The sequence below is a fragment of the Apiospora phragmitis genome (assembly GCF_038363925.1).
Source record: "Apiospora phragmitis strain CBS 135458 chromosome Unknown utg000001l:1.0-2902119.0:1.0-2906034.0, whole genome shotgun sequence".
Classification (NCBI taxonomy): domain Eukaryota; kingdom Fungi; phylum Ascomycota; class Sordariomycetes; order Amphisphaeriales; family Apiosporaceae; genus Apiospora; species Apiospora phragmitis.
In genome coordinates, this window is record NW_027117399.1 from 2,292,084 (window position 1) to 2,312,659 (window position 20,576).

The window sequence follows — 20,576 nt, forward strand, 5'->3', positions numbered from 1 at the left end:
CATACTTTCCGCTCGCTCTGGCTCAACTTGCTTGAAGGTCACTTGCATCCCCAGGTCATCCTCCGAACAACTTGACTGAAGGCATCGTCGACTACTACCAGACCCAGACCCAGACCAGCTGTGCATCTTGTTTTCATGCCTCGGATGCAGCACCGCTACTCTCACCACCATCGCCGGAGCTACTTCGAGATATCACGACTTTTGAGATGCTGAGTCTGTTGAACTGGTCATCGCTTCGTGACCCGAGCTGGCCCAAGCTATATCCGAAATGGCACATCAGCCTCATCCCGCCTTTGCTCGGCTCGTCGTCCCCAGAGTAGCTAACGGCACCGACGATGGAGTCGACAAGAACCCAGACGGGTTGCCTGTCAGCTTCACCCCACACACTCTCTATATACTGGAGTCTGTATCGTTATCTCTCTCGACCATCAGCGTCTTCGCTGCGCTTGTCGCCTTCTACTGGTTCGTAAGGATGCGACGGAGCTTTCGACAAGAGTAAGTCTTATTCCCCGCCGCTGTGTCCCGGCCGCGGCCCATCATGCCCAGCCCATGGCTAACACTGAATTCTTAGTCTGATCATGTTGCTGATCCAAAGTGACATGATGAAGGCGTTCTGGCTGATGTTGTGTCCCATTGTCTACTTCATCCAGGGGACCCCTGTGGATACGTCGGACACATTGTGCCAAGTAAGCGCATTCTTTCTCACATCCGCCATCGAGGCCTCCGATATCGCGGTCCTCATGGTCGCCATCCACTCGGCACTGTTCATCCTCCGGCCGCAGCGGTCTGGCGGTGAGAACGGCCTTTACCCCTACCGGCGGTACGCCTATGCCGCCTGGTTCGTCATCCCTCTTATCTTGGCGGCCATCGTGCCCATTACTGGACAGCGGTATGTGAACACTGGTCCGCATTGTTATCTGCCGGTATCGCCTCTGTGGTATAGAATGGCGTTGAGCTGGATTCCGCGCTATATAATCTTTGCCGTCATCATCTGCACCTACTCGGGTTTATATCTCTTCCTCGGGTTCCGCTTCTATCGACTCCAACTGGCGCAAAGACGAGCCAGCACCAACACCGCGCCATCGACCTTCAGGAACCACGTAAGGTGTATGTCGCGAGCCCGCGAACCACCACCGACCCCGAAATTGGCGTCTCACGGTCTTCTAGGCCCGTCTCCGCCGCGGCCGGCAGCCGACCAGCTACCCGAACGAGAACGCCAGCAATCGATGACGTCCACAGTCAGCACCCTCAAGCTCGACGACAGAGTGCCGCATCTGAACCAGCTGCGAAAAAGTCAGAGTGAACCGGTGCCTTGGAATTGGGTGGAATCGGACTTCCAGGGCTTGTCCCACCCGCAGACGCGGCAGTTTGGTCTAGACTCGGCTTCTCCCACCACCGTTTCTTTCGCCCTCGACACATCAGGGATTACACCGCCAGAACCCGTGCTGCGGGATGCTCCGAAAGAAGAGGGACTCGAGATGGTCCAGTCAAACAAACCCAAACCCTGGCAACAGCGCAGTGGAGGGGCTGACCGTTCCGCACGCAACCCCTCCTGGCCGCTGCGCGGTGGTGGATCCTCCACACAACCAACCCGGCCCGCAATCTTACCTCATCATCGTCCATCCATCTGACCCAGTCCGTCACCGAGGATGCGCTGTACCAATCAAGGGTGAAGATGCGCAAGCAGCTCCGACTTTTGTTCGTGTATCCTTTGATGTACATCATCACGTGGATCGCGCCCTTTGTCTCGCACATCTACACGACCTCCAACCCCGAACACCAGGAGCAGCCCTTCGGTCTCTTGCTTACGAGCGTGGCCAGCCTCTGTATAGGGGCCGCCGTGGACTGCTGCTTTTTCTCGTCGTGGGAGCAACCCTGGCTGCACCTACAGGGAGGATTCATCGAGGGATTCGCCAGGAGAGTCAGGTTTGGTACGCATAAAAAGACCATGGGCCGGACAAGGGAAGAACAGCTTCGGGACGCGAGCGCGGCGTTGGATCGCAGAAACCAGGAGAACGCTGAGCGCGAGGCTGCAGCAGCCCAGCATAGTGAACGACCAGCACCTCGATCAAGGGAGTGGTGGGATACCCTCGAGGAAGAGGAAATCGGTACGACATGAGGCAAGGGGGCGGCATCTATATACGGGGGCAAGGGGACATATTCATATTGGGGTCTAGACTTTGCATTTTATTTGCATTGGAAAAGGGGGGAAGGGGAGCATTTACAATTAGCGGGCGTTTATTGCGGCATACGGCTCACACGCGCGCAGCATCACGGGGCTGATGCATACGAGCGGCGTTTGGCACATCTATACGACTTTACGACTCTGCTATTTAGGAAGATACCACACCATTGCATTGGGCACATGGATTTATAGCATACATATAAGGCATCACACAACCTCATCCATACAGGGCCATAATCTAAATCAAATCTATCCAAGTACAACATTGTTACACACATGACGCCGTTCCGTCTCGTGTCACGCATGTGATACACTCGTATGTACAGTCTTTCGAATATGCATTGCCATCCAACCCGGACCCAGCCAGCCATGTCTATATTGTCGTGCTCCATCCCCCAAGGAAGAGAAACGTATTTTCCTAATTTGAAAACGCTGCGAAAGCCCCTCGATTTACAGCTACTACTCTATTCCCGCAGGAACTTCAGAAACGCCCGCGCGATGGCGACGCCGTCATGCGCGTCGGCCACGCGGCCCATAGCGTCCTCGAAGACGCCGTCGGGGATGATGCCGCCGTCGTGGCGCATCTCGAGGATCGCGCGCACCATGTCCTCGGTGAACTCGGGGTGGCCCTGCAGCGCGATCATGCGCTTGGGTATGTACATGGCCTGCGTGGCGCAGACGGCGGTGTGGGCCAGGGGGATGGTGCCTTTGGGGTACTCGAAGATGATGTCGCGGTGCATGTGGTGGATTTTCTGCGTTGTGGACAGGTTAGTATACTGGTCTGTTTTCTCTTCTCTTCTCCTGTGTCTGTGCTTCTGCTTGTGTATGTGTCAAACCGTACCAAGGTCTCGCCGCCAAAGATCCGCTTGCCCTCGTCCGTGAGGGCCATGTCGATGACGCTGAGCTCCCAGCCGCGGTCGCTACGCCCCACGGGAGCGCCCATGGCGCGCCCGATGATCTGGTGCCCAAAGCAGACCCCAATAACACGGACGGGGGCGCGCCCATCCTCGCGGGCCGGTTGTTCCAGCAGCCGCTTCGTGTAGGCCACGAGCCGCACGATCCACTCGTCGTACTCGAAGGCCGAGTGCTTGGACCCCGTGATGAGCACGGCGTCGAGCGTCTCGGGGTCCGGGTACGAGTCCAAGTCGTGGACGATATCGTGCGAGGAGAGTTCCAATTGGGACTCAAGCGGTTCCGGCGCGCAGGCTTGCCGGAAGAGATTGGCGAAGACGGAGCCGTAGGGGCCGTATTTGGCGAGTACGCTCGGGATGGGGGTGTCGGCTTCGAGGATGGCGAGGCGGAGGGGGCGTTGGGTTGGCTCGGTGGAGCCCATTTTTGTGTTCGTTGGGTTTGTGACGTTCGTGAGCTTATTTCGGGATATAGGGGGAGGGTTGCAATGTCGGGCTTTGATATAATAATCGAGATAGCGTAAAGGCGAATAATGTGAATGCGGCGAAGTCTTCTCAAACAATGAACGGTAACTCAAAAAAGAAAGAAAGAGACTCGTATATGTATATATATATTTATATGAATGCGCCCGATTGGTTCCCGTGACTAAAACAATGCGTATGCTCGTCCTCCCGTGCAATCATGAGAACACCTTGCTCAACAGGGTAGAGGAGAGAGAGGGTGGTTGCTGCTATCTGGGATGCGATCACGCTCGACCTTTTTGCCCCGCACCGTTACGCCACCGCGCGGGGTCCGGGAGGGGCTCCTTTTGGTCCTGTAGCGTCCCATTTAGTTGGTAGTTGGCATCAAATGGACTTATCTAGCACTAACGCTGTGGAATTCGAGTCAGTAACCTAGAGTAGTGTCGGCCTGCCCCCGCGTAGGTAACCAGCCAGGAAGGTAGATGGATGGTATGGACGAGGGACTGAAGAAAGATGTGAACTAATGGGGAATGGAATCAGAAATAAGCACATGGGCAGGTGGTAGCCGTACCTGGTATATCATCCAACTGGCAGGCTTCAGCCTCCGTAAGCTGACTGACTGACTTCGGACCGGGTGCCGTGAGTCGATGACAGCCAATTGAGGCCGGCTAGGCAAGGACCGAGAGGAATAAGCAATACCCGACCTTGGTTTCGAATCGCCAGTGTGGATCTCTCCGACGGTTCTCACCTAGGCTACTGTAGGTAAGGCATCTCGGCATGGAATCCAAAGCAATCACGTCGAGAACCACGTGCACCCTAAGCACCCGAAGAACAGTTCTAGCGAGATGTGAAGCCATGGCCAACCACCTGCTCCTTGTGCAATTAAGTCTGAATTAGACCATCTCATCTTCGGCCGGTAATCTGTCGATACCAACATACAGCCGACTCATATCTCCCTGTCTCCTGGGAAATGCCATCGTCGATCAAACATGCACATGAACCGCTCCTCATTGGCAACTCGCGCATGGATGAGGGCCAACGGGACGATCAGTCAAGAATCCGAAAATTGCAATTAGGCAGAATGAGGCTTATGAGAATGAGATTGATGCACCAGTTGGCTATCAAACAGAGAGTGATTTACCAGTCATGGACCGTGTGTGTTCTCTATCGCAGTATTTTCCTGTTGTTCATATCCCAGCGTCTTTGCTTGCTTTCTTTCCCTTTCTTCTACTATTTCATCATATTATCCTCCGTCGGAATCAGTCGTCCATATTGAAGAAACTGACTTGCTTCCCCAACGTGTTCAGATCCACGGACCCCATCACCCTGCCGTCAAGTCGGAGGAGATCACTGCACCATTTCCACCACACGCCAGCGACGGCGATGGCGATGAAGATCTGGATGATGCCCATGCCGAGCGCCACCGACCTGAGGCCATCCGCGGCCCAGATTGCGTTGGGGATACCCGCAATGAAAGCACCCACGACGAGATTTCGCCAACAGACGAGACCACCGTTCATAGCGGTGGTATTACGCAACCCCATGGCAAGATTGGACGAGGTGTAGGCCGTGGATCGTTGGATCATCGGCCGGGCGGTGGACTCGAGAGCCGTAACGCCCACAGCTAGAAGTCCCAGCAAGATGGAGACAGCCGGAAAGCTCAGTTTCGAACCGGCGGAACCGGCGCCCAACACAGCGGCCCTTAGCTGGCTCTGGCCACCCGCGACGTAGAGGCCGAATCCGAGAAGACCGATGGAAACGAGCACGGTGGCCACGCCAAGCAGGCCCACGTGGACTCTGGGGGTGAAGCGCTTCAAGAAGTACCCAGTGCCCAGCGCTCCGATTACACCGGGCGCCAGGAGCGCCGGTCCTGTCAGCAAGGCGCCGACGGCTCCCGTGGAAGCCATGTACGGCATGATGCTGAAAAACATGGAGAGTGAGCTGGCGAAACTCCAAAGAGCGGCCTGAGGGAGCAGGGTAACAACGAAGAGCAGGCCAACCGTAGGCGCGACCATGGGCGCGGGCACCTGCAGGGCCAAGGTGAGTTTTGTCCGCGCGTCTCGTATACCCAGGGCTTCATGGTATTCATGTATCTCTTGATGCCATCCAAGTTCAAGTCGGAGGAGCTGAATTTCGGCTGCTGTCTCTGCATATCAAGCGGTGAGCCGGCTCCAGCGGCGACTTGATCAAAGGCGGTTTCGGGGGCTCCGAATATCACCAGCAAGACGCCGATGGCCAAGAAGGCGTTGAGGATCTGGTACTGGACGGCAAAGCCCATGGAACCGGCCGAGGCAACCCCGCCTGGAGAGGTGCTCCCCACGTCGTGGCGACCGAGATGACATTAGATATTATGATTCGAGGCTCTAGCTCGTGCTCCTACGCCCGTGTTAGCAAATCCGGCGCTTCTCAAGGATGGACGACGTATGTAGACGAGTGTCCGCTTACGAAGAAGGTGTCCTGGAGAGAGCCGAGGACGAGGGTTTCGAACGCGCCCCATCCGATCCCCTGGAAGACTCTCGATGCCATATTTTGGCCAAAGCTGTCCACCACTTGCGAGCCCCAAACCACACCGATCCAGATGAATGCCGTGGCCACCAGATAAACGGGTCGCTTTCCATATAGTTTTGCCACAACGAGACTCAGCGCCCCGGTGAAGGCGGATATCATGAGCGGGACACCGGTCAAGGCCACGGCTGCAGTATAGGATACACCGTTCCTTATGGCAATGGGGCCGTTTACACTGACGAATATGGTCTTCATGACGCCAATTAGCGCCGTCATGTAGACAAGAGCCAGGTAGTTGAGGTTTTTCCTCCACATGGGCCAATTCTGTGTGCGGTGTCAGAGTCTGTGGGAGAACATATCCCGTATCTAGCTCAGGTAACTTACCAAAGGGTCTTCGGGGTCGTCACTGGGCTGCGGTATCAACTCCACCCGCGAGAACCGTCCCGTGCCGTACTTGATGCTGCGTTTCGAGACCCAGCTCGTCAGCGAGAGTCGCTTGGTCGAGGCGGTCATGGGCCGGTAATCATCTTTGGAGACGGGCGGCGGCGGCGGCCGATCGGCGGATTTGCTCATCGGTAGTTGTGTTATTACGTCCTGCTCTTGGCCGCTGCTCACTAATGTCCCTGGGTGGGCAGAACTGCTGGTCCTTTTTGATGACGCCCAGCTGAACCGACGACTCGAGTCCGGCGAATGTGAGTTGTTGAACTGCTCCGGTTCGGTATAAGCCTCGGCGGTAGGTGGTTGGTACGTCCTCGAAGGCAGCGTGAAGCCATTCGCCTCTCTATCCATCATATCGGCCATGGTGATGATTTATTAGCCCGCTCCTTCGGGTGTTGCCGCAACTGCTGAGAATTAGATGAGTGTAAGGAAAAGGGCCGGGTCGAGTTCCAACCCAAGTTGGTTGGCCGGCGCGCGAACGAAGGGATCGAGGAAGATCGACTTCCAGGACAAAACTGAAGCGATTAAATAAGATTATATCGAGTCAAGAAAAGATAAGACCGCCTGGGCCGGAAGAATGGAATGCAAGGAAACGGCGAGACGCTATGAGACGACCATGCACTTAGTATTACAGTAGGGACAATCGTAAAGGTTGTTCTTCAAAACACCAACCCAAAGATGATGTTTGCAGATGGTCCTTTCTTTTTACCGGTCTGCCGCTTCTGCATCATGTGGCAACATTGGCCAGGAAAAAGTTTAAGAGGTCAGAGAGTGCCCGTCTTCTGCCTTTCCTTTTCCTTCTCTCTTCTGTATTGCTGCAGGAACAGGCAGGTGGAACTTGCTTCTACGGTTGACAGCCCTGCAACATGGCGAGCGAACCGGTGGGTGGGTCAGGGCATCCCTGCCGACGATCATACTTGAGAGCTGTACCTGGACCCCTGAGTGGATTTGGTCTGCGCAGCGCTGTTACAGGACATCATAGCAGAGGTGCTAGGTTAGTATGTGCCTAAACCTGGTTTGAGGTTGCATAACCAAAGTTCGTGAAAGTTGTGACTCTCCTCTCTCTGGAGGCCCAATAGGAAAAGAATGCTTCTCGGGTTCCTAGTGTCATCGATGGGCATGATTGCTTGGGTCTTCCTTGTCGGGAAGAGGCTGAAACACGTGCGGGGGTGGATGAGCTATCGAGGCTTGACACTCTTTGACTATTCTATCTGATCTTTTGGGATGGCAGCAGACAGGACGACGACATTTGCCAAGAAAGAATACGAAATAGAACGAAGGAAAGAAAGAAAGGCGATATTACAGAGATTCCGGCCTCGGTCTCGGTCCCGATCGCCTCTCTAGGTACGCTCGAGCCTGCACATATCGACAAATGCCGCTCATATGCCCCCGCGGCTGAATTGCGAGTAGATGCGCACTCGCGAGCTCGAGCACTCGGCCGGGAGGAGGGGAGGAGAGACAAGAAAAAGGACCAATTGGTCTCATCCAAGACAGGTCCCGAACCACTGCCGGGATTAGTTCTGTAAAGCATACACAACAAGCATATCTGCTCGACATTGCCGTAGGTGCTGCTTAGACGATCTCCGGTAAAGCAAATCTCAGAAGAAACTCGAACCGATGTATTTGCATCGCATCGTCGCTTTATTCTTTTTTATTTCCGGGAAAACTTATTTTATTCGTCTGGGGCGGGCGGCCTTGTGTGCAGGTCACACGCGGGAAATGCCAAATGCTGAAGCCTTGATTTGAGGCTAATTTAGCTGGGCGTGCGCCTTGTCGTCTATCCATGCCGGAGGGGACGCTGAAGTCGCAATTGGCAAGCGCAATACAAACCTGCGCCTAGGTTAGGTGGCGTAGGCCTTTTCACGACGAAATGTGACGCTCCATACGCGTATGTACATACATGTATGTATTCTCTTACACATATACCCAAACGAACTGACGTGTCCACCTTGAGTGACGAGAGAAGGGAGGGTGTTGCAGGTTCTTGCAGATCTCCATTGTCTCAAAGGGGTGGATGTCGGGGCTTTCTTCAAGGTGTGCCTTGTCCAGAACTTGTCGGGGTCGTGGCCACGGCGCAAAAGCGAACAGGACCATTGCGGGCACGTTCGCCGCCCACTGAAAATCGTCTGATGCATTGAAGCGACAACCCTGGAAGCTGCTGCTACCCTTTCCCTGGCAGGGGCCTGGGCAGCCTGGACTCTGGAGGATTTGCGATTGGCTTGTTAGCACGCCCATTGTCCACCGTATTTGAACCCACCAGCTCCCATCTCACGCACACAGACAGCTAGCTCGCTTGCTGCTGCATCATGATCATCTGCTTGTCAAAAAGCTGTCATTGCAGCCCATTAACGTCCAACTCGACAGCAACTTGACATCGGATGAATATGCAAACACAACGCAATGTTTGAACGCCCTCGGGCAGCTGCCGGTCCGCGGAGCTATCTTGCCTAATTGAGGAGCCACAACGAGCTCCCCAGACTCCAGAGGCGTTGCGATTGGCGCCGCAGACTCTCTCGCAGCTGATCTTATCGGCTCTCGTTCTCTCCGTAAGTTGCACCGAACCACCTCTCTGTTTTCTCGTCTCCGGCCTCCGGCTCCCGGACGACGTCGTGTTTGATTCACCGCATGCTCGCCACGTCGTATGTTTATGCAAATAATTCATGCCCGAGAAAAGTTGGTGTGAAACCTACCATGCAGCCGGTCTGCCGGTTTTGTACTTGTGTTCTCTTAGTACATTTTGCACCGTCCTCAGTTGCGCTCGCCTTGTCGCCAAGAAGCCTGAGGCTAGCTGTCAGTCTAGCTGTCAGTTTTGCAGAGTGAACCACGCCGAATACTACGGAAGACTTCTTTTCTGGCCCAGGCAACCCGGAAGAAACATCCTGTGCCTTGCGGTCAGGCCGCCAACGAGTTTTCGGCGTTGCATCGCGTGAAGAAATATCCTTGGCTTGCGTCGCATTCGACGTACGGAGGCTATAACGTCACCACTTATTGAATCCGCAAAGGGGCTTATCACATCACATTATCGGGGAAAGGAGGAGAACATAGCACGACGTCTCGAAACCAAACAAGTACTGTTTTCACCCTCTGCAAGACTTGTTCTATTCGTACGACTGGACATGACCGTCTGGTCCGTTCGTACGACGCTCGCTAGGCTAATAAAAGATTTTGTTGCGAAACATTTCCAATCCGTGCGTGTGCATAACCGACTGAGCTCTCTAAAGACAGGTCTCCTAGACGTCTATGTATACTCTGGAAGGACTGCCACGTCTACTGATGAAATGCTGAGGAAACAAACAGGAATACCTAAAACAATGTGCCTCTCTCCGTGCGCTATGCAACCACCCAACACCAACCAGATAACCAATGCCAGACCATACCAGTGCGCTTTTGGGGCCAATTCTCGCTTGCGCATTCATCAGCCGCCCCATTCACAATAGCTCTGCGACCACCGTCAAGTAGATATACGCCACGGCGAGCGGCATAAGCAGTGCGCCGCCCCTGACGGCCTCGAGTGCGTCTGCAGCGGGCGCGCGCACAAACTCCCTCGCCCATCCATCCATCCTGCCGCCCGAGCCAGCGCCCATGCATCCCATTGGCCAAGTAGAAAGCGCCGGCAAAAACAGTAGCTCAGCAGCAGACCAAGAAAAGGTCGGTTGCTGTTGCTGTCGTTGGACCGCTTCGCACGGCAGTGATAACAAATACGCCCTAGTATGTAGAAACCGCTCAAATGGGGCTGGCATTAGCTGCACCTCGCTGGAGCCCCATGTTTGTTTGAGCTTGAAAATATGATGCCATATTTAACCGGCCCTCCCGCCGATGTAAGTCTGTTCTTCCTCTGCCCCTTCTTTTGCGGTCATAGCGCAACGATGCGTGTGTGTCTGCACAACTCGATAAATGGATAAATTCGCTGAGGTGGTTACCGCCGGAAGGGACAAGAGATGCCCTTGTGCCGGAGCCATGGGCGAACATCACACGGACGCGATGACTATTGCTTTGCCCGCTGCGTGGACAACCTGGTGTTTTCTTGACTTTTCCACATTGAGGAGAAGCTGGTTCGTACGGATCAGCAGCTCTGTGATCACAGTCAGTTGCCTCGACTCTCCAAAAAAAGGTACTACACGGCTCCAGCAAATTGAATCTGACGTACCCTCAAATTCCAATTTGTAGGAGACAGCCGGCTCATCGTCGTCGGCCGGTACAAAGAGGGGAGGCAGAGGCTCGGCCCTCTCGACTACCCGCATCCTCAATCCGCAGGTCTGGTTCGAGTCCGCCCAAAGAATAGCCGGGTCATCCATCAAACTACTACCGTTCTCCGCCTGCTGCTGCTGCTGCTGCTGCCCCTGCCCGTGAGCCGGAGTCGGTGTCGATGCCGGTCTCGCCGCCTTACTGGCCATCCACTGCCGCCACACCCGGATGACGCCGTCCGTCATGTTGACGATGTCGACGAGAAGCTTCCGCGTAGGCTCAACCTTGACCAGGTTGGTCACAGTGACGAGCTGCGAGAAGAGCTCGCCGGCGTCGAGGTGGACGTCGTGACTGGGCATGTCGAGCGGCATGGGCTGTGCGACGCCCTCGACCACGGCCCGCCTCGGGTACCGCGACCGGGGCCGGCGGTCGTTGTCCTCCTGCTGCACGGGCCGGAAGCGCGAGTACAGTGCGTTCAGGCCGGCCAGGCTGGGGTCTTGGCCGCCGTTGCTGGGGGACTGCGCGGCCAGGCCCGGCGTGTCCACGTAGTCGCAGAACAGGTAGGGCGTCGAGATCTTAGCCGTGGGGTGGTAGCACTCGAGGATGATCTCGCGGTCCCGCAGCGCGAGGGCGTCGAGGAGCCGCTGGTAGTGCAGGCGCGCCACGGAGGCGCGCCAGTACCGGCAGACGCCGGCCAGGGGGAGCACTTGGCGGGTGGGGAAGGACTCCAGGACTTGCCTGAGGACCTTTGCGTAAGGGAGAGAGAGAAGAGGGAGGGGAGATGTTAGTACGGCGATCGGTCGGTCGGTTGGTCATGTTTGGGGTAGATGTTTCTTACCTCGTTCGGCAGCGAGTTGAGGGACGGAGGTGGGCTCGCCATACTGACTGGCTTATGAATGAGCTCTCCAAGAAAAGAAAATTACAAGACGAACAGGATTCGAGCTGTCGTCGGAATCAACAGACTATGTGCCCAACCGATGACGAGCTGGAAACCCGCAGATCCGACTTGAGACTTCACGTACTTTTTCCCTGATTTGGTCCCTATACGGATTGCACGTGGTAGTTAAGTCGGCTGTGATAAAATAATGGTCATATATATATGCTCAACTTGTATTATAAGCGAGTTGAAATGTATGTGAGCGCCAAAGACGAAAGAATGGAGAGGTATAAAATGTCGTGATTCTAATGGATCCGGATGAAAGGAGCAAGCAAGTCAAGGTATACGGTATGTATGTATGGCCAGGCAGTAGGTAGGTTTAGCTACCTCTATCTGCCAGCACGTCAAGAGTGAGGTCATTTGGAGTTGGAGGGGTTGGAGGGGTAGTTTACAGGTACCCGCTCCGCGTTGGAGACAGTGGCATCTCACCTGCAATGACTGACAGCCACGCGTTGAATTTACCACCATCTATCAGTATATTTGCATATCTCCATCCACTATCTCAATATTACCACTAGTCATAGGGAAGCTGGCTTTGCTCGACAAGAAGAGGACCGCGGCCCTGAACTGCGACGGCTCGGCTGCCCGTCCCATCATGTCCTCTCTTTCCCACTTCTCCCGAATGCGCTTGAACCGTTCGAAAATAATCTTCTTCCCCAGCTGAAGAATGAGCCCGGGACCGATACAGTTGACTCGAATGCAACCATCACCACCGCCACCGCCTCCTCCTTTTTGGTCGGAGGGGGCATGGGGCTCCATTCCATCGCCAGCTCGCGCGTGAGCCGCATCAGCGCCGCCCTGGACTCGTCGTACGCCGGCGACAGTAGGCCCTTACTCGAAATCAGCCGGGACAGGCCGGCCGCGATGACGATGGTCCCCACCGGTCTTGCGCTTCGTCATTTGACGGGCCGCGGCCGTGCATGCTTCCCTCACGCCCCTAAAACTGACGGTCGTCATGTCATGCGCCTCGTCCCTGATGAACTCGGTCTCCAGAGTGACATGCTGAATCGGCGCAGTTGCGACCAGCCCGTCGAGGCGTCCGTTCCCCTCGGCGATCGCTTGTATTAGCTGGTTCAGATGCTCGGGGTCGAAAACGTCATGCTGCCTGTAATGAAGTGAACCTCCCCATTCGGGGACCACTCGCTTTTGAGTCAGAAGGAAATAATTGCCAGGCTCCGGGGTTGTGTCTATGCAATACACTGCAATAACGGCTGTCAGTCCCTTTTGAACCGTTTGGTTTCGGAAAATGCCAATTGAGCTCAGTGCGAGCCGTGAGCGTACTGACCTTTTCCCCGGCCTCGGCCAGAGCCTCGGCTAACACGAGTCCCAAATCGTAGGTACCCCCGGTGACGACGAATACTTTCCCAGTAAGCTCAAATTCTGCGTAGGGGTTGGGTCCGACCTTTTTCTTCTTGGTAGGTTTGGCCTTTTCCTCCTCGCTAGGTTTGACCTTTTCCTTCGTGATAGGTTTGACCTTCTCGCTGGTTTTGGCCTTTTTCTTCTCGCTGGGTTTGGCCTTTTCCTTCTCGTTAGGTTTGGCCTTTTCCTTTTTGGTAGATTTGGCCTTCTCCTTCTTGGTAGATTTGACCTTCTCGCTGGGGTTGAACTCTTCCTTCTCGATAGGTTTGAACTTCTCCTCCTCTTTAGTCTCCGGGTTGGCCTGCTTCTTGTTCAAGAGTGGCGCTGCATGGAATGCTCTCTTTGGTGTCAAGGAGTTGCTGGGCCTGCCTCCGCACAGAGAGGCGGCACCAGTTGGAATTGGTCGACAGACGGGAAGTCTACGAATTGCCGCTCGACAGAGCGACATTCTCAACTTGCTTCAGAACGGACTTGATGACCCCAGAAATGTGAACCAAAAGCGATTATTTGCTACGATGTCCACCTCTCCGACGCTTCAATCAGAGCTGCCCTTGGCACCATGGGTACCAGCGTCTGTTGGATTATTGGAGCACGCGTTGGAGGTACCTGGTACTATGACTACTCGGAGTCGGACATAAATATGCCGATGCCCCAGTTCAACCTTTTAATAAAGTATAAGCTACCTACTTCATTACCATTTAACAACATCGCCTTGTAGGTAAGTCGACGAGTAACAATCCGCGGCCATGATAATGCGTCCCGCCTAACATACAGAGCACAATCGTGTACATACGGCGATAGTTTGCTCGCTGCCATGTTTCGTTCCCGCTTGGTGGATGAGCCCAACATTCAATCCGGACAATGGGATCCTCCACTTCGTCGCGACTCGTCGCGTCCACGAACGTGTGAAATCAACCATGGCATCACCAAAGCTTAACTACTTATCATCCACGGGAAGGGTAATACTCGGGCCTCTCTCACCTAGGCTTTATAACCAATCCAAGTGCCTTTCTCCCAAGGCCGGGTCGGTAGGGCTGGGTGGTAGTACTGCCGTGTGCATGCTACTCGAAGGCAACTCCCTCTACGGCCATATCCTTTTTTTCTTTTCCTTTTCCCTTTCTTTTCGCACCCTTCGGTACTCAACTCGATGTGTCAACCTCACACACTACCACCAACGTGATCACCAATACCGTCACCAACGGCGCCACCGTTGCAACACTCTCAGCGGTTGTTTATATACGAAATTGGCAGAGTGTCACAAATCGCAAAGTAAGGTTAGTCACAAGCAGCAGAGGCATATCTATTTACCTGTTCGATTGGAGGCTTTTGCCAGCAACTTGCCCGTCGCGGTGTCCCTTTCCCTCTGGGGCAAGGCTAGGTAGGCCATTAGGGAAATACAGAAACCTTGACATCTTCGAAGTCCTCGTAGACAGACACCATGCCTACATAGTTCTGGCCGTTGGCTGGGAATGTGGACAAGATCCTTGTAGTGCTGTGTCTGTCTTCTGGAGTCGTCCCCAGAGGCGGTGGGGATGGGCCCCCATGGCTCGTACCGGAAGAGCAGAAGGTTTTGGAGAGCTCCCATGATGCGGTCGAGACATCCAAGTGCCTCGAATCGTCGGTAAAACTGGCGGCGGATCAAGAAGGAGCTCACAATGGGCATAGTCGGGCGCGCTAGTGGAGAGCACGGGGAACCATAATTGACGATCTTCAGACGGGCGCCCAGGACGCGAAAACACTCTTCTTTGCCCGCGGCGCGGGTCCACAGCCCGCCAACCCACCCGTGGTTTACGTCATCGAAGTCGCTGTAGTCCAGCTCGGGCATCTTGCGACATCCACTCTGGCAGTCGTTCAAGCGGAACTTGAGATCCTTGAAACGGTGCTGCCAGTCGCTCGGAGAGTTGGCGCTGAGCTCCAGCTCCAACGGACAACCGAGATGGGTCGGGCCGCCGTTGCCCTCCCAGGCCGCCATGATGTTGAACAGCGTCCACACCGCCTCCGTCAGTATGCGGTTGTTCCGCTTCACCTGGTGGGGTCCTCGCGCCGCCGGCAACCCCCCCCAGTACGCGTACCGTGGCAGCGCCAGCTTCAGGTGGATCCGGTGCAGGTGGGCCGGGGGGCCGCCGCACCGAGACGTAGCGCTCGAGGTTGTCTAGGTCGTCTTGGTGGCGCTCGAGGGAGCGGAACAGGATGGGCTCGAAGTGCAGCTGCCATTCCCGGCAGCCGGTGGCGCAGGCGGCGGTGGGCTCTGGCTCTCCGGCGGAGAAGCTTCTTTTGTGTGGAGAATGAGCCGAGCAGATGTTCACCCGGGCCTTGGCTCGCAGCTCGGGTGGGAGCTTTGTCCAGAACTTCGGCTGCATGCTGGTGGACGGGTGATGATTCCGTAGTTCATCCATCGCGGCCGCGTGAGTATGCGAGGAGTGATTGCAGAAGAGAAGTTCGAGTTCAAACCATGCTGACGACGGGACACGTCTAAGTTGGCACGCAGTACAAACGCGGCGGAATGCAGATTCCTCTGTAGGCCCACATTTCCATGACGTGCAGCTGTACTTCAAGCCTCCCTGGAAGTAGCGATGTTAGGGACCAAGTATAGAAGGCTTGAGTCTGGTGGAGAAATTCAGCATCATAAGCTCACTGTCTCCAGTTATGGAAAACACGAATCTCGAAACCTTGGAGGAGAAAGTTTGCTGCATGGGATTCTGGAGGAGAAGTCAGGTGAAACCCCTATTTTGTGCCTCTAATCTACCAGGTGGAGAGATAGAATTACATACCGAAATCTCTTCTTGGGATATAATCTCATTTACATATAAAAAGCTGAATCCACTAGGAGCTACTACTTGGCATTTGATAATCATGTCGGTGCGTGACTGAGTGAATGCCTTCTGGACATAGAGAGGATGCAGCTGAACATCGTCAACATCAGGCGAGCCGACACACGCAAGAGGCTTCCCCACAGCCGTAGATATAAGTCAATGACAATGATCACCTGGCCCTCGTACGCAGCTGATCGAGAATTCTAAATTATTATGTATAAGGTATCTCACATGATCCCATTACTCCCTGATCAACGCCTTCCAAATTTTTCAAACATCTAAACTCCTCTAAGAACAACGCCTTCAATAATCCACACTGCTGCTTCATCGCAGCGTTGCCGCCGCAGCCCCCCCACCTGCGTCCCTCGTCTCCTCTAAGCATACCTTTCGTACTGCGGCGGCACCGGCGCCCCCTGAGGAGGAGGAGGAGGTCCACCCGCGGCCGCCTGCTGCGGATTAGGGGGCCCGTACTGCGGGTACGGGCCCATGACGTACTGCTGCTGCGGCACGGGGCCTGAGGGAAAAAAGATCTGAGCCGGCTTGCCGTGGGGCACGGCGGCGACGCGCTGCTTGCAGACGGGGCAGTAGTGGTCCACGTCCTGGAACCAGCCGCCCAGGCAGGGCAGGCAGGCGAGGCAGATGCAGGCGAAGCCGAGGGCGAGGCCGGTGAGGCTGGTGGGGACCGACAGTTAGTTGGTTCTTGTTTTCTTCAGATATATAGATAGATCCCTATCATTCGCGACCTGAAGATGCTTCAGAGGCGGCGATCGCAACTTACAGGGTCATGCTGGAGTCGGCCTCGACGGTGTGAGTCAGGACGCGGTGATGGCAGAAGGGGCAGTCGACGATTGCGGGCCGGTCAACGAGGCATTGCAGAGGTAACGCATAGCCAGGGGCCTGCAGCTGCGGCATCGATCCATCGTTGGGCGGTTGGTGTTGCTGTTGTGGTAGATCTACTTTGCTTTGGTATTGATGTTGTTGTGTTGTTTGCTGTGGCTGAGCAGGGGTAATTGGCTCCTGCACTGGTTGCGTGGACGACGCCTGCGCGACTCCTTCCTGCTGCGCAGACGACATGATTTGCTACTATATTCGTTGTTTGCGTGCACGAGATATATATCACATATAGTTCGTCGATAAGAGCCTTGGAATTGGATACAATTTGACTCTGGGTTGATGGGAGTCGGTGAGCATGCGATTGAAGACTGCGCCGCCTTCCTTCAGGCAGAAGCGTACTCGTTCCTGGCGCGCCACTGCCATTTCCTTTGTGTTTAGTTACGGTTTAGCGTTCCTTGGCCATCGCCCGTCACCTCAAGAACATCTAATTATCAACAGCATGGTTCGTCGAAAAACCTGCACGAATCGCGACAACATGATGGGCACGTGGGAATCATGAGATGCGGCCGACAACAGCAGATATTGATGGGCCAAGAAAAATTGCGATCGGAAAAAGACGTTAACCATTCAATTGGGAATCAGATCTCACCCAAGATTCACTTGTCGCGTTCGCCTCGCACAGCCACCCTGACGCCGCTGCGCTGGAACTCTGGGATTTTAGCACACCACACAATTGGGTATTGGTGGAGAGAGCGCCTGCTTTGGTTTTCAAGGATGGTTGAATTACTGTCCAGGTTCTCTGCGGATCTTCGCGATCAAACCCAGATTCATCTTTGCTGATATTAGTACGGAGTACTGAATCGCCAATTGAAGATCCTCGACACCGCCGGAGAGAGACTCAATTCCATACAGTTGCTGATCGACAAGAGAGTATGGTTGCAGTGGGTGATGGCCTCGTCACCATACATATGTTCCTGCTCGGTGCTTGATTTGGTTGAGGCCTCCGCCAAGCTACGTGTGCTGGGTCTCAATGCACTTGGATCGCCTCTCTCTTTGATCGAGGCAGCATTCTTCGATCTTCCAGAGGAAATAGTCGCAGCCAAGGGCGGATAAATAAAAGCATTCTAAGCTCACGATCATTTCAGAGGGAGTAAGGAAAGACACTATCGGCGCATGGATGAATGAAAGCCCGGAAGATGCCGCACCTGTATATCGAGATCTTCATGACAACGCAGATCTCTGGGCCTGACCAGGTCCGTGTTTTTTTCCACCCATGCCCAACAAATGAGGGAGTTCTTGGTATCACGGAGCTCCGTTGCAAGCTGCTGAAGGCGGGAATCGCGACCGGAACTCGTGAATAGAGAAAGGAAGAAGCCCGATTGTTGAGGATGCTACGACATTGGATACCATGACGCTTCGATGACCACAACTTGCAAGCGACTGCCACATATAGCACCTGCGATAAGGACGGTTTGCCGCTCCCAGTTGCCAGGCCCGTTCAACCGATGGGAAAGCCCGCGAGTCGGAGGAGGTTCGAAGAAAGTTGTGCTACCCAACGATTGAGTCGCCGGACTGGATGCGTGCTTTCTACCCTGCGAAGGCGCCGACACTGCTGGAATGACGATTGAGGAAATTGCAATATAAGGTAATATGAAGGCTGTATGAAGGCTGCACCCTATGAGGCGAAGATCAACGTCCACGGCAGAGTTGTATGGTGGGCTTGGCCAGGCTCGCTAGCTTGTTCTCAAGCTTGTATCCGGAGGAAACAGATTCGAGGTTACACCGGGCTTTTGGCCGCAGACTGGGGTTCCTGACCAGGGGGGCAGGACTAGTTGGGCCAAAGCCGGGACTTCCAGTCCAATTCCACCTTCCCATGTGCCTGCGGCTCGCATATCTGAAACGGCTGGCTAGTTGAGGTAATGGCTGCTTCTTCGGAATGCCTTCCATGGACGACCAAATCACCGGTCGATCCCAGGATTCACCACCAGGCCAAGCTTATCGAAGCAGCACACCATATGCAACCCGTTCCTGATCGCCTCAAGCTTTTCCACCACTAACATTTCGAGGCGAACGCTCGAGGTGAAAACAACTGGACAGATCGTGCGTACTGTCTTTCTGTGGCTTTCGTTATCTTCCCATCGCCATGGTGCGACGGCCTCAAGGACGCCATCGCCGACACCTGCATAAGCGTCTCGACTTATCGAAGCGGCTTGACGAACTGGACGCGACAGCAGGTGGCGTCCGGAGGTAATGAATCGCCAGCACTGAACTGGCAAATTGAAAGCCCGAACACCTGGGTGCGCCAAACACCTCCCGCTTCGGAACTGTTCTATTGCTTTTTCTTTTGGCCTTTTTTCTTCTTCTTCTCCTATCGACAAGGATGCGTAGAGTCGCATTGGGAAAAACGGACGGGCAAGATAACGAGGAAGAGTTCCCGATTCGGGTCAAACTGCCTTGCCCGCATACAAACGAACCAATGGCCCGGCACGAAGCATGAGCCGCGTTGATGAACCTGCATCCATCCTATTCTGCCGCTACCGCAACCGCATGCATTGCCAAAATCCTACGTCGAAGAGTAGCAGTGCCAAGGATATGTTGCGTGTTGGATCAATAACCGATCCATCCTGGCCCATGTGTGCTATCGAGCTATTGATCTAGAACACGTAACGGGTGATGGTGCGAAAAGATTCAACTCGGTATCTACTCACCGTCATAACGTATGATAGAGCTAGTGAACCTGAGGGGAAAAAAAAGGGGGGACGATTGACAGCGCCTGAGCGCCTTCTTTTTCTTTTATTCACCACGAGAACGGACGAACCAATCGAGCTTGTCGACAATTGCCGATCCGTCTCAACTTTATTGTTAGCTTGGCAGAGCCGCACCTATCACACTGCCGACCCTGGGCCTGGCATGGCTGGCAGCTGGAGGACTTGACTTCGGACGAGGGCGGTCGAGTCAGCGACCCCTGCCTGTTTATATGTACCCGCCGCGCTAAGTTCAAGGTAGCCTTGCCGCAACGCTATTACATACTATAGCCGGGGCACTGAGATGCACAGAGACCCGCCCACGCAGTAACTAACGCAGATCAAGCCTTCTCTTCACCACCCTCGGTCTCCGTACCCAGACGGGGCAGGAGGGCACCCGGTGGGTTGCTTTTCTTCGGTCACGCATTTTGCCATCTCCAGGATGACGACGCCTCGATATTGACTCAAGCTGCTAGGCCATTCGAGATGCCCTGTATGCATCCTCGAGGTGGATCCTCATGACAAGTGCCGATCCCTAGGTGTGGGTATATGCACCTGGTATATAAGATTCTTTTACTTCGGCCACGGTTCGTTTTCCCATCTCTACTGTATATATTAAAGGTCTCAGCTCGTCTATCCATCCAGTCTTTAAGCATCTGAGGAAGGTCGACAGTTTCACACTCATTCCGCATTCATTCCACCTTGCTATCTTACGCCAGTCGCTTCTCCAGTCCAAAAGAAGAACGAACACATACACACGCAGCCATGTCTCGCTTCACCCTCACCATCCTGGCCGTCTTCGCCATGGTCTACGCTGTTGCCGCCTCTCCCTTCCCTGTGTTCAACGGCACCCAAACCTACCAGAACATCACTTACAGCCCCATCACCAACTACAACGCCACGATCCCTGGCAATTCGACCAACGCCACTGCTCTTGTTCGTCCCATTGTCAGGCGCAACATGAGGAACTTCCCAGTCTCTCTCCCGCTTCCCAACTAGACTCCCACTCGACGGCTAGATGTTGGGTTACCACCCCCGCGGGGCTCCCTGTGGGACTTAGGGGGCACTCAGTCCGTGTCGAGCCACGGACTCGGTTCGTGTTCATCGGTTCTCACCTGAGCACACCAAACAACAACACCTTCACTTCTCTTCTACGACATCCATGATACGACGGCCATGGGTGGCACTTTTTTCATTTTTAATGAC

The 20,576-nt window shown here is 54.7% G+C and overlaps 8 protein-coding genes across 8 annotated transcripts; 2 read left to right on the top strand and 6 right to left on the bottom strand.

The window, feature by feature from the left end:
• Positions 1 to 268: 268 nt before the first annotated feature.
• Positions 269 to 2,119, top strand: PG994_000690 (g protein-coupled receptor protein; the record flags this gene model as incomplete). Its single annotated transcript, XM_066852099.1, has 3 exons — positions 269 to 495; positions 572 to 1,481; positions 1,637 to 2,119. The coding sequence occupies 3 exons, from the start codon at positions 269 to 271 to the stop codon at positions 2,117 to 2,119; spliced, it is 1,620 nt and encodes a 539-aa protein (XP_066722731.1).
• A 530-nt stretch (positions 2,120 to 2,649) lies between these two features.
• Positions 2,650 to 3,518, bottom strand: PG994_000691 (uncharacterized protein; the record flags this gene model as incomplete). Its single annotated transcript, XM_066852100.1, has 2 exons — positions 2,650 to 2,937; positions 3,027 to 3,518. 2 exons carry the CDS (start codon positions 3,516 to 3,518, stop codon positions 2,650 to 2,652), a joined length of 780 nt encoding a protein of 259 aa, XP_066722732.1.
• A 1,296-nt stretch (positions 3,519 to 4,814) lies between these two features.
• PG994_000692 (uncharacterized protein) lies at positions 4,815 to 6,861 on the bottom strand (the record flags this gene model as incomplete). Its single annotated transcript, XM_066852101.1, has 5 exons — positions 4,815 to 5,582; positions 5,624 to 5,815; positions 5,887 to 5,931; positions 6,001 to 6,384; positions 6,445 to 6,861. 5 exons carry the CDS (start codon positions 6,859 to 6,861, stop codon positions 4,815 to 4,817), a joined length of 1,806 nt encoding a protein of 601 aa, XP_066722733.1.
• Positions 6,862 to 10,466: 3,605 nt separating this feature from the next.
• On the bottom strand, positions 10,467 to 11,563 carry PG994_000693 (uncharacterized protein; the record flags this gene model as incomplete). Its single annotated transcript, XM_066852102.1, has 3 exons — positions 10,467 to 10,570; positions 10,646 to 11,429; positions 11,522 to 11,563. 3 exons carry the CDS (start codon positions 11,561 to 11,563, stop codon positions 10,467 to 10,469), a joined length of 930 nt encoding a protein of 309 aa, XP_066722734.1.
• A 528-nt stretch (positions 11,564 to 12,091) lies between these two features.
• On the bottom strand, positions 12,092 to 13,427 carry PG994_000694 (uncharacterized protein; the record flags this gene model as incomplete). The annotated part of the gene is made up of 3 exons (XM_066852103.1): positions 12,092 to 12,450; positions 12,502 to 12,841; positions 12,906 to 13,427. The coding sequence occupies 3 exons, from the start codon at positions 13,425 to 13,427 to the stop codon at positions 12,092 to 12,094; spliced, it is 1,221 nt and encodes a 406-aa protein (XP_066722735.1).
• Positions 13,428 to 14,279: 852 nt separating this feature from the next.
• PG994_000695 (uncharacterized protein) lies at positions 14,280 to 15,375 on the bottom strand (the record flags this gene model as incomplete). Its single annotated transcript, XM_066852104.1, has 2 exons — positions 14,280 to 14,999; positions 15,052 to 15,375. The coding sequence occupies 2 exons, from the start codon at positions 15,373 to 15,375 to the stop codon at positions 14,280 to 14,282; spliced, it is 1,044 nt and encodes a 347-aa protein (XP_066722736.1).
• A 791-nt stretch (positions 15,376 to 16,166) lies between these two features.
• PG994_000696 (LPS-induced tumor necrosis factor alpha factor) lies at positions 16,167 to 16,866 on the bottom strand (the record flags this gene model as incomplete). Its single annotated transcript, XM_066852105.1, has 2 exons — positions 16,167 to 16,464; positions 16,571 to 16,866. The coding sequence occupies 2 exons, from the start codon at positions 16,864 to 16,866 to the stop codon at positions 16,167 to 16,169; spliced, it is 594 nt and encodes a 197-aa protein (XP_066722737.1).
• Positions 16,867 to 20,135: 3,269 nt separating this feature from the next.
• PG994_000697 (uncharacterized protein) lies at positions 20,136 to 20,369 on the top strand (the record flags this gene model as incomplete). The annotated part of the gene is made up of 1 exon (XM_066852106.1): positions 20,136 to 20,369. The coding sequence occupies one exon, from the start codon at positions 20,136 to 20,138 to the stop codon at positions 20,367 to 20,369; it is 234 nt and encodes a 77-aa protein (XP_066722738.1).
• Between the last annotated feature and the right edge of the window lie 207 nt (positions 20,370 to 20,576).